The sequence below is a fragment of the Phaethon aethereus genome (assembly GCF_964289735.1).
Source record: "Phaethon aethereus genome assembly, chromosome: 7".
NCBI lineage: Eukaryota > Metazoa > Chordata > Aves > Phaethontiformes > Phaethontidae > Phaethon > Phaethon aethereus.
In genome coordinates, this window is record NC_138583.1 from 39,052,498 (window position 1) to 39,066,560 (window position 14,063).

A 14,063-nucleotide genomic window follows, 5' to 3' on the forward strand; every position below is an offset into this window, starting at 1 on the left:
TATGAATTCCGGTCATGTTTTGATCATAAAGGAAGTTAAATCTATAAAAGAGAAGTTTTTCAGTACTTGAGAGCAATGTGGAAATGAAAAGCCTGTTACTGGAGTGCCCGTTGGCAGCGCTCCTCGTCGGGCGCTGCTGCTGGAGATAAATGGTGGCCGGTGTGCTGGTCAGTCTGCCTCTGCTTACCTGGAGGCTGGAAAGAGGAAAAGAAAATTAATTTTGATAAAATGGTATGCAGATCTTTTTATTAAAAGGTATTTTCAAAAGTGGCTAATTTTATGAAACTAAATTTCCAAATGTCAAATTTAAGAAACTTAGAGCTTTTCAAAGGGAATAGGTACTCTGTGCTTCTGAAAGCCACACCCAGACCGTCCAAAAGTGTTTTAAAAGAATACAAAACCCAGACCCAAAAGGTTAAAATCTGCTGTTGTTTTACAGCCCTCTAATCTTTATTGATGTGCCTTGGGAGTATGTTCGGATTCTTAAATATTTATCAGTATGAAAAAATGACATTACTGTTGCTCTTAATTCATTTTTATAGATGGGACAATGAAATGGCCTTTGTGAAAAGCCAGTCTTGCTTCGACTGTTGGTGTTTTGTACCTGATAAAGGCACTTAGGAACCCTCTGAGTACAGGATATGGTGAGCGAGAACCGCTTCTCTTCCAATGAGTTCTCATCCTCCTTCGTGTGTTTTATTACAGAAGTTAACAAATGTTCGAATAATGAAAGAAAACATGAGAACTGGCAATCTTCCAGCAAACATGAAGAAAGCTAGAGTCATCCAGATTATCCCATGTAAGAGATCATCTTTTTACATAGAGAAACAAGTGCTAGAAATAACGTGATTATCCTAAGGCTGTCGTGAGTGCACGCTACGTCTATATGTTGACAGCAACCCAGCTCATACCAGAATACAGCTCTGTTGGGATAACTCAAGAATAGAGGTCCTGCCCGAATTTGGAAAATGGAATTGTGCAAATAATTACTGCCTGTGTCTTAGAGGAAAATTTTATCTTCTCTGTCTGTGAAATTCAAATGCTCTCAAAGCCTATTGTACTGTTTGGAGTGGTAGTTTTTGGGTTTGCTTCCTTTTTAGCTAGAACACATTTTTTTGGGTCTTTCTGTTAGCCATCCCCTCAGTTTTGTCATCCTTTTTGCAGGTATGTCTGCTCTTAAGTTTCTAAAGAAGTTACTGATACGATCAGCACTATCCTTTCCTTATGAAGTGTAATGCCTTTATGAAGTGTCTGCAAACAATTTAATGAATTGTTTTTTACTTTATCAATGTAAAATATATTACAACCAGATATTTTTCAGAACTGAATTAAATAATTGAGCAGTTCCACCTTTTAAACCAACACACTTTCTGTGTGATTCTTTGCATAGTCTGGAGCAGCACTGTAATGTCTGCACCTGAAAGTGAGAGTTTCAGACCTCGCTGGCCACGTCCTGTGTGAGTGGCAAAACAACAGCATGAAAACTGGTGCCTTACTCCACACACTTACTGAATCCTGGATAAGGATTTATAGTATCTTTATTAGCCCTAAATAGAATCTTTGAGACACTCTTTGGCTTTCAGAGAAAAAATTTAGTTGGTTTTGTTCATTCAATGTGCAGTTAGCAAAAGTAAGACTAGACTTTTTTTTTTTCCCCAGATGATTTTAACAGAGTGATTCTTTCCATGAAAAGAGGGCAAGAGTATACAGACTACATCAATGCTTCCTTCATAGATGTATGTATAAAAACTTTTCCTGTATTTAAATTGCAAGTCAAATATTTTGCTGTTGCTGATACATCTTTTTAAAGAGATGCAATCAACTTGGCTTATGAAGAACATTAGCTTTTTTGTTTGGCTTCGGCTTATGAGAGTTTCCAAATACATTTCTTATCTGATGTTTTCAATTTCAGTTTAAATGGTTGTGTAATTTAAACATTCTGGTGGTCGTTAGACTTATAAATTAAGGTTTTTATTAAATTCTAATGAACAGGCAGCGAAACAAACTGGCTGTACAACTAACATCCAACAGTTCCATTATCTGTGTTCAGGTTAACGGATGTACGTATGTGCTCTTCTGAGGCAAGGAAAAAGAGAAGTCCATAGTTAGCATGGGGAAAGGCTGTCATAGTGTTTGGGAGCCAGGATTTACCTGAGCAGACCTGTGTTACTTCCTAACTTTGTCCCTGGCTTCCTACTGGAAACTGGACAACACCTTCCACCATGTCTTATTTTTATTTAACTATGACAATTAATTAATATTCTTAAGCAGTAAAACCCCATTAGTGATTGAGGATTGTGGATACTACAGCTGTGAAGATCACCTCAGTTTGTAAATAGAACTGTAGCTCAAAAATTGAGTTAAAAGTTAACAACTGCAGCTATCAGCATTACTACAGAACTACGATAATCTCATTGTGAAATCCTTCAGTTACTTGCAGAGTTTCATCCCTTCAGTCATAACTGCAAGAAAGTCTTAAAATACAACTCGGGATTGTGAATTTGGGGGATTTTTTCCTGTGTTTCTGGCAACGAGCAAGAATCAGGTGGTCTCAGTGTCGCCGGATTTGCAGTACCCATCACATTGTCAAGCAGCAGGGCTCACGGGAAGCCCCAGATGAAGTAGTGATCTCCTCTCCGACCGTCACCTGCCGTCCCTCTTCCCTTGTACTCGCGTGTCACGACATAAGCGGATCCTGGTCTTTCTCCGCAGGGCTATCGCCAGAAGGATTACTTCATTGCCACCCAGGGTCCGCTTCAGCACACGGTGGAGGATTTCTGGCGGATGGTGTGGGAGTGGAAGTGCCACACCATCGTTATGCTCACAGAAGTTCAGGAGAGGGAGCAGGTATGTGTCCCGCAGCTGCCAGCTCCACAGCAAAGCAGTTGCTGTTCGCACCTGTAAAATAATGAGCATTACTATTAGATAAACTATTTGTTGCCTACAAATCGTAGCGATACGAGATTTTTTTGCCTTTCCTGAGATGAGCTCTTGCTTCACGGTTTGGTGTGGGACGCTGTTGCTGCTTTTGCTTGAATTGTCGGAAAACCCACCAAAACTATGGAAACTATGGTTTGTGGAAGCGCCCAGGTCACACTAAAAGCACAAAACGTACAGGGATGCCTGACATGGAAGAGCAGTTGGGATTTGAAACAGCTGGACAAAGCTTTTGTGAAAGCTTCCCTCCCTGTTCTGCCAGTATGAGCCCCAGTGGCTTATTCTGACCCTCTCCTAGTACATCATTCATTAATGAAGAGAGTCCCATATACCTTCGTGTGCTGCAGTTTGAAGACTCGGTGTTCAGTGCTGCAACCGGGGTGTTTTGGTGCTGTGAAATGTTTTTTGTTGGTGGTTTTGGGAGGCTTTTTAACAGCGTTGCATTGCTTCCAGGAGTCACTTTATTCTGATTTGTTTTAAAGTAATATTTGCCATCTATGACTTCTAAGTCCTTTTCATCTTAATAGTTTGTATTATAGAAATACTTTATTATGTATTCTTGGTTATTAGACTTTCCATTACAAAGAGTTTAGAACACGTTTCTTATGCTGTATGTCATATCCTATAGGAGAGATTCATGATGGTGTAGGTAACTGGAAAGAATTTCAAAGAACATTTATAATTCTCTCTCAATTTTGCAGGAAAAATGCTGCCAGTACTGGCCATCAGAGGGCTCTGTAACTCACGGAGAGATAACCGTAGAAATAAAGAATGACAGTCTGTTAGATGCCATAAGTGTAAGGGACTTCATAGTTACATACAATCAGGTAATGTTTTTAAAGTACATGAGGGGTTTATTTTGCATTTGAAGGCATTTACAAATCTGATTATGTAACTTAAATGCTGGAATTTCTATCTAAAGATGAAGGTGGTTGGTTAATCATTCCACAGTGTATAAGTCAAGAGGATGCTTATATGAGATGTTTTTGCATAAAGCCGTATGAAAATACTGGTCAGTAAAACATGTCCTTGGTCAAAGTGGGGTGTGAGGTTTTAGTTTTTGGGTTTTTAATGTGCTGTTGTTGTTGCTCTTATTCTTGTATTTTCTCCCATCTCCCACATTTCTATGAAAGAGTATTTGATTCAGTATTTTTGAATCTTATGAAGCATGTTAACAGCACATGTACTCGCCTCTGCCTACCAGCTCTTCCTCTTTTCCTGTTGCTCTGCTACAGGCACTCAGAACCTGATTTTGATCTTTTGGGCATGCATCTCTTCACTGACAGCATCATTTCTTTAGGATCTGATTTGCATTGCTGCTTTTGAAAAACAACAAAAAGAAAAATCTTCAGGATATGGTTTAGTGGTCATGGTGGTGTTGGGTTGATGGTTGGACTTAATCATCTTAAAGGTCTTTTCCAACCTTAATGATTCTGTGGTTCTGTGAATTACTTGCCGTTAAGAATATAATTCATTTAACTACTTATTGCATTGCATGTAATTTATGCACTTAAATAGTTGGCACCTGCAAAGCAAAAGGACTTTAGGCTGTATTTCCTTAAGGAGGAGAGTGGTGGATTAGGCGTGAATACACACCGTGCTTCACAAAGCAGAAAGCCCTCGTCAATGTGTTGACGTCTGTCACATTGGAAAGTATTTAAAACTCGAGTAACAGCGTTTTAGGTAATACCCAAACAGCAACGTTCTTGCGCTACAATCCAGCGTCTTTACAAGTGTTTGCTGTGGCAGATCTAAGAAATCTGAGCAACTCCTGTGTTGTGCCTGAGTCCAGCTAGACTACATCGATGATATTTGAAGCAGTGTTATGTTAAAAGATCTCCCGCAGAGCTGGGAGGAAAGAGGATTGACCAAGCTTTTTTCCTCATAATAGAGAAGCTTCCAGGCTTCCAATCCAAAACAGGGTCCTGAGACTTTCCATCAAACTCATTCACCAGGTGTCCCCTATAGTGGACACGTTGAAAGCACCTAGCATCAGCAGAGACCTAGTGTTTTCAACTCCCTGTGGCTTGCAAGAGTTGATGATATGCAATAAAATAGCCAGAATATTAATGCTGCATCCATGTGCTACAATAATGCGTCATGGGAAAGAGCAAGCAAAAATTTCAGGGTAGTTAAAGTGAAGAGCTTTTGTGCATCCAAACCTGCCTGGAGCTAACTGCCTTAGCATGGTATTAATACCTGTTTGAACTTCTAGTGTGCTTTTAATCAGCGAGCATAAAGACAAGGCAAATAATTGTTAAGTTTCAAGGTAGCAGGTAGCGTTGTGCAAAGATGAGTGCATTTCATGAATTATTGGGTTGTTTTAATGACACTTTGGATTTGGCCTGTGCATGATGAAAGCTTTCGACCATTGGTACTCAGGATGAATAATCTTTAAGTGTATCCTTAGTACTACCCAGGTGAAGCAGCTGTGCAAATCAAAAGGAAAATTCTAGGGGTAAATTATCAGCATAGTAAATGGGGAATTTAGAAACTATCAGGTCTGCATGACCAATATATTTTGGACCAGGTTGCAAATAGCCCCCTCCACTATAGTGGTACAAAATTGATGCTATGAATATTTAAGGTGAGAAGTGTGTTTCCATTTTGAAGTAACAACCGGATAAATCTGTTGGTTTCCTGCATGCAGGGTAACCAGGAGAAGCAAAGCAGGCTTGTTCGGCAGTTCCATTTCCATGGGTGGCCAGAAATCGGGATTCCTGCAGAAGGAAAAGGGATGATCGACCTGATTGCAGCTGTCCAAAAGCAGCAGCAGCAAACAGGCAATCACCCGATTACGGTGCACTGCAGGTAAGACTCACCTCTTCTTCCCACCATTAGCTAAGGAACCGGCTGGCTTTTTCTCCAGTCTGGTTGCTGCTACAGCAGCTTTCCTTCGTGAGGGAGTAGACTGCATCCTTTAAAAGAATAAATAAAGAACTACGAGAAAAAGATAGGCAAAAAGAAAATGTAGGATTACATAAAGGATTTGTCTTTTGCTGAATTAGCAACGTGGATACCTTAATGGTATCCTTAATGGCTGGAATTAAGCAAGTGCATTATTAAATTGTGTTATTGTAGTCTTGCAGCTGAGTTTTGTGAAACACTGTGATTAGGAAAGTAAAGCTGTAGGTTTATCGTAGTGGTGTGTAATACACCCCACCGATATAATAGTGCTCAAAATGCTTCTGGTTTTTTACAGACTATCAGGAGAATAAAGTACATCCCTAATCTAAGTGGAAGGCAAAATGTACTCCTGTCCTTGAAAGCAGATATGAGTGGTGGGAGGACAGAGAAAACAATGTTTACATTAAAGCTAAGAGGTAGCTTGTGTATGACTTGAGACATGATAATGAGAATTTATCTTTGTCCTGTGCCAGATATTCACTTTGTGGTGGGTTTTTTTTTTTCATTGTAAATTTTTATTGCAGCATCTTTTTTGTTTTTTCTTTTTAAAAGGTATACATTGGGCTTTTCCTCTGTTTTTTCAAATTATATTTTTTAGAGTGTGGGTTTTTTATCAGTCTTTTAAACTTGTCTTTTCTCTTTCTGTATGACATCTCTGATTTAAAAAAAAAAAGTAGTAAAACTAGTATTCTGCCTTTTCCTAATTCAGAAATCTTACCTTGCTTTTAAAATATTTTAAATGTTATAAATCAATTAAGTCTTTTCTGTTTTCTGGTCAATACAAAGTCAAGCTCACAGGGACAGGGTCAGCAGGGCTTCAGAGCCCCTAGAAGAGAAGTTCCTATGTTTTCTTTTGTTCTTTTTAAATAAGAAGCTATTAACCTTAAGAGGTCACCCTTTGACGCTACACCTCAAATACTGTGTTCAATTTTGTGCTCCTCACTGCAAGAAGGACGTTGAGGTGCTGGAGCGTGTTCAGAGAAGGGCAATGAAGCTGGTGAGGTGTCTGGAGCACAAGTCTGATGAGGAGCGGCTGAGGGAACTGGGGTTGTTCAATCTGGAGAAGAGGAGGCTGAGGGGAGCCCTCATCGCTCTCTACAACTGCCTGAAAGGGGGTTGTGGTGAGGTGGGGGTTGGTCTCTTCTCCCAAGTAACCAGCGATAGGACGAGAGGAAATGGCCTCAAGTTGCGCCAGGGGAGGTTTAGATTGGATATTGGGAAAAATGTCTTTATGGAGAGAGTGGTCAAACATTGGCACAGGCTGCCCAGGGAGGTGGTGGAGTCACCATCACTGGAGGTGTTCAAAAAACATGTAGACGTTGCACTTCAGGACATGGTTTAGGGGACATGGTGGTGTTGGGTTGACGGTTGGCTTGATGATCTTGAAGGTCTTTTCCAACCTTAATGATTCTGTGATTCTATGACATGAACCTCTTTACTGCTGTGGACTGCTCCAACCTATTCTGAGAGATGCACTGACTGACTCCCAGCTGCTCTTACCCAGCATGAACGTTTTCAGAGGCCACGTCGCTCTGTAGCGTGTTCATGTAAGACCCGTGCAGAAGAGTGTCTCTTCTGATTGAAGCTCGCAGGCTCAACCACAACATAAAAAACAATCGCTGTGTTGTCTCTGACTACCCTGAAAATCCATTATTTAATTCTTGCTAAATACTGGCCTTTTAAATCTCTTGGGCAAGGTAAACTGGTTTTGCTGGACCATTTTTTGATTGAACCCAAATTTTGAATTTTGGGTTTTTTGACCACGGAGCGGTTTACATGGCACCGGGCCTCCTCGCAGCTGATGGAGTGCAACTGACGCCAAGGGGCAAAAGGATTCTTGCTCAGGAGCTGGCAGGCCTCACTGAGAGGGCTTTAAACTAGATTTGGAGGGGGGAGGGGATAAAACCGGGCTCGCTAGAGTTGAACCTAGGGGTAGGTTCAACGTGCCAGAGTTGAAATCGATAGCCCGGCTCAGGTGCATCTACACCAATGCACGCAGCATGGGCACCAAACAGGAGGAGCTGGAAGCCATTGTGCAGCGCGACAGCTATGACGTGGTTGCCATCACAGAAACATGGTGGGGTGCTTCTCATGACTGGAGTGCTGCAATGGATGTCTATAAGCTCTTCCGAAGGGATAGGCAGGGAAGGAGAGGTGGTGGGGTGGCTCTGTATGGTAGGGAGTGTTTTGATTGCATAGAAATCGAAGATTGTGAAGACCAAGTAGAGTGCTTATGGGTAAGGATGAGGGGGAAGGCCAACGAGGCAGATATCCTGCTGGGAGTCTGTTACAGACCACCCAACCAGGATGAAGACACAGATGAGACATTCTATAAGCGACTGGCGGAGGTCTCGCATTTGCTGGCCCTTGTTCTTGTGGGGGACTTCAACCTACCGGACATCTGCTGGAAGTATAACACGGCAGAGAGGAAACAGTCTAGGAGGTTCCTGGAGTGTGTGGAGGAGAACTTCCTGACGCAGCTCGTGAGTGAGCCCACCAGGGGAGGTGCCTTACTGGACCTGCTGTTTACAAACAGAGAAGGACTGGTGAGAGATGTGGTGGTCGGAGGCCGTCTTGGGCTTAGCGACCACGACATGATAGAATTCTCGGTTGTGAGGGAAGTAAGGAGAGGGGTCAGCAAAACTGCTATCATGGACTTCCGGAGGGCAGACTTTGGCCTGTTCAGGTCACTGGTTGAGAGAGTCCCTTGGGAGACAGTCCTGAAGGACAAAGGGGTCCAGGAAGGCTGGACAGCCTTCAAGAAGGAAATCTTAAAGGCGCAGGAGCAGGCGGTCCCCATGTGCCGTAAGAAGAGCTGGCGGGGAAGGCGACCGGCCTGGCTGAACAGGGAGATTCTGCTGGGCCTCAGGGAAAAGAGGAGAGTTTATCATCTCTGGAAGAAGGGCCAGGCAACTCACGAAGAGTACAAGGATCTCGTTAGGTCAAGCAGGGACAAAATTAGAAAGGCAAAAGCCCAGCTAGAGCTCAGTCTGGCCACAGTCGTAAAGGATAATAAAAAATGTTTTTACAAATATATTAACAACAAAAAGAGAGGCAAGGAGAATCTCCATCCCTTACTGGATATGGCGGGGAACATTGTCTCCAAGGACGAGGACAAGGCTGAGGTACTTAATGCCTTCTTTGCCTCAGTCTTTAATAGCCAGTCCAGGTATCCACAGGGTATTCAGCCCCCTGAGCTGGAAGACGGGGATGGAGAGCACAATGTACTCCTCATAATCGAGGAGGAAGCAGTCAAGGACATGCTAAGCCACCTGGACACCCACAAGTCTATGGGGCCTGATGGGATCCACCCGAGAGTACTGAGAGAGCTGGCGGAGGAGCTTGCCAAGCCACTCTCCATCATTTATCAGCAGTCCTGGTTAACAGGGGAGGTCCCAGAAGACTGGAGGCTTGCCAATGTGACGCCCGACTACAAGAAAGGCCGGAAGGAGGATCCTGGGAACTACAGGCCTGTCAGCCTGACCTCTGTACCGGGGAAGATTATGGAGCGGTTGGTCTTGAGAGTGCTCACAGAGCATCTGCAGGACAACCAAGGGCTCAGGCCCAGCCAGCATGGGTTCATGAAAGGCAGGTCCTGCTTGACCAACCTGATCTCCTTCTATGACCAGGTGACCCGCCTAGTGGATGAGGGAAAGACTGTGGACGTTGTCTACCTGGACTTTAGTAAAGCCTTTGACAGCGTCTCCCACAGCATTCTCCTGGAGAAACTGGCGGCTCGAGGCTTAGACGGGTTTACTCTTCGCTGGGTGAGGAACTGGCTGGATGGCCGAGCCCAGAGAGTTGTGGTGAACGGCGTTAAATCCGGCTGGTGGCCGGTCACAAGCGGTGTTCCCCAGGGCTCGGTTCTGGGGCCGGTCTTGTTCAATATCTTTATTGATGATCTGGATGAGGGAATCGAGTGCTCCCTCAGAAAGTTTGCAGATGACACCAAGTGGGGTGGGAGTGTTGATCTGCTGGAGGGCAGGAGGGCTCTGCAGAGGGATCTGGACAGGCTGGATCGATGGGCAGAGCTCAACTGTATGAGGTTTAATAAGGCCAAGTGCAGGGTCCTGCACTTCGGCCACAACAACCCCATGCAACGCTACAGGCTTAGGGAGGAGTGGCTGGAGAGCAGCCCAGCGGAAAGGGACCTGGGGGTGCTGGTTGACAGCCGGCTGAACGTGAGCCGGCAGTGTGCCCAGGTGGCCAAGAAGGCCAACAGCGTCCTGGCCTGTATCAACAATGGTGTAGCCAGCAGGAGTAGGGAAGTGATCATGCCCCTGTACTCGGCACTGGTGCGGCCGCACCTCGAATCCTGTGTTCAGTGTTGGGCCCCTCACTGCAAGAAGGATGTTGAGGTGCTGGAGCTTGTCCAGAGAAGGGCAACGGAGCTGGGGAGGGGTCTGGAGCACAAGTCTGATGAGGAGCGGCTGAGGGAACTGGGGTTGTTCAGTCTGGAGAAGAGGAGGCTGAGGGGAGACCTCATCGCTCTCTACAACTACCTGAGAGGGGATTGTGGCGACGAGGGTGTTGGTCTCTTCTCCCAAGTAACCAGTGATAGGACAAGAGGAAATGGCCTCAAGTTGCACCGGGGGAGGTTTAGATTGGATATTAGGACAAATTTCTTCACTGAGAGGGTGGTCAGGCATTGGCACAGGCTGCCCAGGGAGGTGGTGGAGTCGCCATCTCTGGAAGTGTTCAAAAAACGTGTGGATGTGGCGCTTCAGGACATGGTTTAGGGGACATGGTGGCGCTGGATTAATGGTTGGACTTGATGATCTTAAAGGTCCTTTCCAACCTAGTGGTTCTGTGATTCTGTGATTGGTTGTCATCTAGCAATACATGGAGGTCAGCTCCTGACATCTTTATATCTAACAACGTGTGTTACATTAATTGTGATATTTTCTCTACCTGTCTATGATCCCACTACTGAGAAATGCTCGGCACCTACCCTGTGATAGAGAACCCCCTATGACTGACTAGTGCATGGATAAGCTGCTCCAACCTTCTGTCAGTGAGCTAGATAATATGGTGCTGCTTCTGGATTTTTCCTGCATTTTGGAGAGTATCCATCTGGTTTTGAATTATTAACTGAGTATTATTTTCTTCTGAAAAAAAAAAAAAAACTATATTGATTTTTGTGACACTGAAATTGTTCTTGTAGCATTATCTACAGGGAAGTAGACTCACAGACCATTGGGGAGTATTTTGATAGAAGAACCTGTCTGCCTGCTACTGGAGTTAGAAATAGGAATGGGCATATTAACAGCTGTTCTCTGCAGAGTACACTGACTTTTCTTTTGCTCTGATTTGAGTTTCAGAGGTCCTGTCTCAGTCTCTGAGAACTATGGTTTGTGTTTGGCTGTCTGCAGTGTCACCTGTATTGTTCATGCACTGTTGAAGCAAAGAGATCCTGGGAGCTTGAGGCAGGACGTGGGTTTGTTGGTCTTTTGGGACACGATCTTGTACCAATGCATATTCATTGCTCAGATTTTTCTCCTCCTTGTTTCAGAAGTGTTTTGCTCTTCACCATTCTCCTACATTTTCTTTAGGAGACTGTGGGTTTCTTCCCCTCCATGGTGGCTGCACTCAGTGGTGGTGATGACATTTTGTGTTTGATTCTGCAATTTGACAAATTTTAACAGCGACTTCTTTTGAAAAGCTAGGGGGTTAAAAATCTGAATGATAATTGAAGTGGGTAAAATATCAAGGAGTTCTTTCCAGTAAAATAAGAGATAAAAACTAATGTCTTAGTTCTTATGCACTTATGCATATCAATCTGAGGTATATATTGCTTCTACTTTTTCAAACTTTTAGACCTGCAGCCTCTCTTAAGCCTTAGCTTAATCATTTGGCATGCATTTTTCATAGATTTTTTTAAAAACCTACTGCAATCCTTTTGAAATGGATTAAACAGCAAAATAAAACGCAAACCACACAATGTATTCTAGGATTTTTAGCATTGAGAATTCTCTCCTGTCCCTACTTGGACAGCCTGTACATCACAGCTTTTGAGTTACTTGAACTTCTTTGTGAAGTCATACTGGGGTCTTCAAATATAAATGAATGTAACTTTATGAATAAGTAAGCACATTTCAAGTCTCAGACTGATTTTCCAGAGTGTTCACTGAACTTGTGAAAACTTCTGTTCATTTTTTTCCAACTATTTACAAACAATTTAAGAAGCTGCTAAGAAAGTTAATTCTTAAGTAGAATCAAGACATAACCCTAAATAGTTTAGAAGGGTTTTGCTAACTAGGTTGCCAACTGAATGCAAAGCCAATCTGTTCTAAATCGTAACTCCCTCCTCTGCCGGCGTGTCTGCAGCTGCCTTCTCTTTAGTTCATGGCTGCCTAAGCTTTCTGCGTCTTCACCATCTCCTTTCCACACTAATAAACTATGCAAGACTGCTGTGTTTTTTAGAGACACTTTACTTCTGCCTTTTGGCTGGTCTTCGCCCATTCTGCATGTCCTTTGCCTTTGAGCTTAGTCTCAGGAAATGAAGTTTGTGTCAAATTTAAAAGTTACCTTTCTTAACTTTTTTTTTTAAGGGAATTGCAGAAAGAGAAGTGAGTATGCAAAGAGTAGTGCTGTGTTCCCATGAGACAATACATATTTTTCTCCTGCATTTCAAACGCAGTTTAGATTTTCATGCATCTCTACTAAAAATTCTTAAATTAATAAAAAAAAAAAAACCCCAAGCTTGTATGGGCTTTAAGGTTTTGCTAAAAGCATGTTTTCAGAAGAAAAGAGAGTGAGCCTAGCACAGGGAGCGTTAAACACGAGGTGCACAGCAATGCACGTCTACCTCTTCTCGGCATAAATGAATAAGCAATGTGTGTGATAATGCGTGTGTACAGGTTTACTTTATATCTTCATGTCCTCATCTTTTGATAGTTGTAGACCTGTTCATAGTGCATCGCTCACGGGTTACTCTAGAAACCACAGATGGCTACCAGAGATTAGCTAATTACAAATAAATCTGAACCCTTTTAGATTTTGTATTTGTCTTTAATCTGATAGAAGTAATTGTCTGAAGGAAATAACACATCTAATACATTGTACCTGTTCTTTTTTCCTCCAGTGAGGCGTTTAATGTATCCAGCTGAGGATACGGGCATTTGCACTTAATCTTTTCATAAGGCTTGTGCTTATCAAATTTTTTTGTGTTTGATAGAAATAAGGTAGTAGCAATGACACATGATTATAATTCACCAATTTTATGGTTAAAACACCTGAAAAATGTTAAATTTAGTAAAGTATTTTGTGATTACGTTTATTCGGTAATCCAGTGAACCTTCCACTCCATCTTACCGCTGACTGCCAATTTCCCAATCCCAACCTGTTTTTAGTAACTCTTCCCTATCAAAGTTATTAGCATTCCAGTGCACAGGCACTGTTTTGTTGGTGTCAAATAGTCTTTAATTAGTGTGATTAGGAGAAAGCAAGCAATCTTTTTAAAAACTTAATTTTTTTTGGCTCTAGAGTTAGGCATAACAAATCAGATGGCAGCTCCTGGAATATATTTTGGTTCCATGGAATCGTGATCTGAAACAGATGTAAGGACAAAATATACTGAGTCAAACATACTGAAACAAAAGAAACCACAGTTACTTTGGAGTACAGTAGATGCTTATTGTAGTCAAGATAGAGGCAGAACAGTGGATTTTAGTTTCTTGTATGTACTATAGCCTCATATGTAGTCTTGCTTTAGTTTGTACTTACATTAATACATCTGTTTAAGAAATGGCTTAGATTGTAAGTCATTAAAATCATTACATTTTCCATCAAATTGCTTTGGAATAGTAATAATGATAATAAAACAATAACAACTTCTTCTTTCATCTCTGTCCACCGTGCATTAGTATAATTCACAACCTAACAGCAAAATGTGGGTTTGATCGCACAACGCTGCTTCGCCTTATAACCACGTTTTGCAGCTGGAGGTCTAACGGCTGCGTTCTGCCCCATCAAAAGTAAAACCGAAAGCAGAGTGTGGGAGCACCAGAAGCTGTCTCTGCTGAAGACGGATGCGGATTTGAGTAAGCAGCTTTGCCAGCTCATTGGCGGAGTCTCGGGCTTCGGCTGGGGGTGAACACGTGCTGCCGCAGCCAGCTCGGGGTCTCCCACCGCAGCCAGCTCGGGGTCTCCCACCGTCGCACAGAAGCTGTCAGGAACGAACCTTCACGGGTTCCAGCCCGGCTCCCAGTTAACTCCGT

At 42.9% G+C, this 14,063-nt stretch overlaps 1 protein-coding gene across 1 annotated transcript in view; it reads left to right on the forward strand.

Annotated features, from left to right (window-relative positions):
- The window catches only part of PTPRE (protein tyrosine phosphatase receptor type E), a gene marked incomplete at both ends in the record, with an annotated part of 40,853 nt that overhangs the window by 24,954 nt on the left and 1,836 nt on the right, over positions 1–14,063 (forward strand). The window contains 5 exons of the mRNA XM_082002564.1: positions 706–799; positions 1,660–1,736; positions 2,713–2,847; positions 3,639–3,764; positions 5,588–5,748. Of these exons, the coding sequence (XP_081858690.1) occupies positions 706–799; positions 1,660–1,736; positions 2,713–2,847; positions 3,639–3,764; positions 5,588–5,748 (593 nt within the window). The remainder of the gene's footprint in view (positions 1–705; positions 800–1,659; positions 1,737–2,712; positions 2,848–3,638; positions 3,765–5,587; positions 5,749–14,063) is intronic.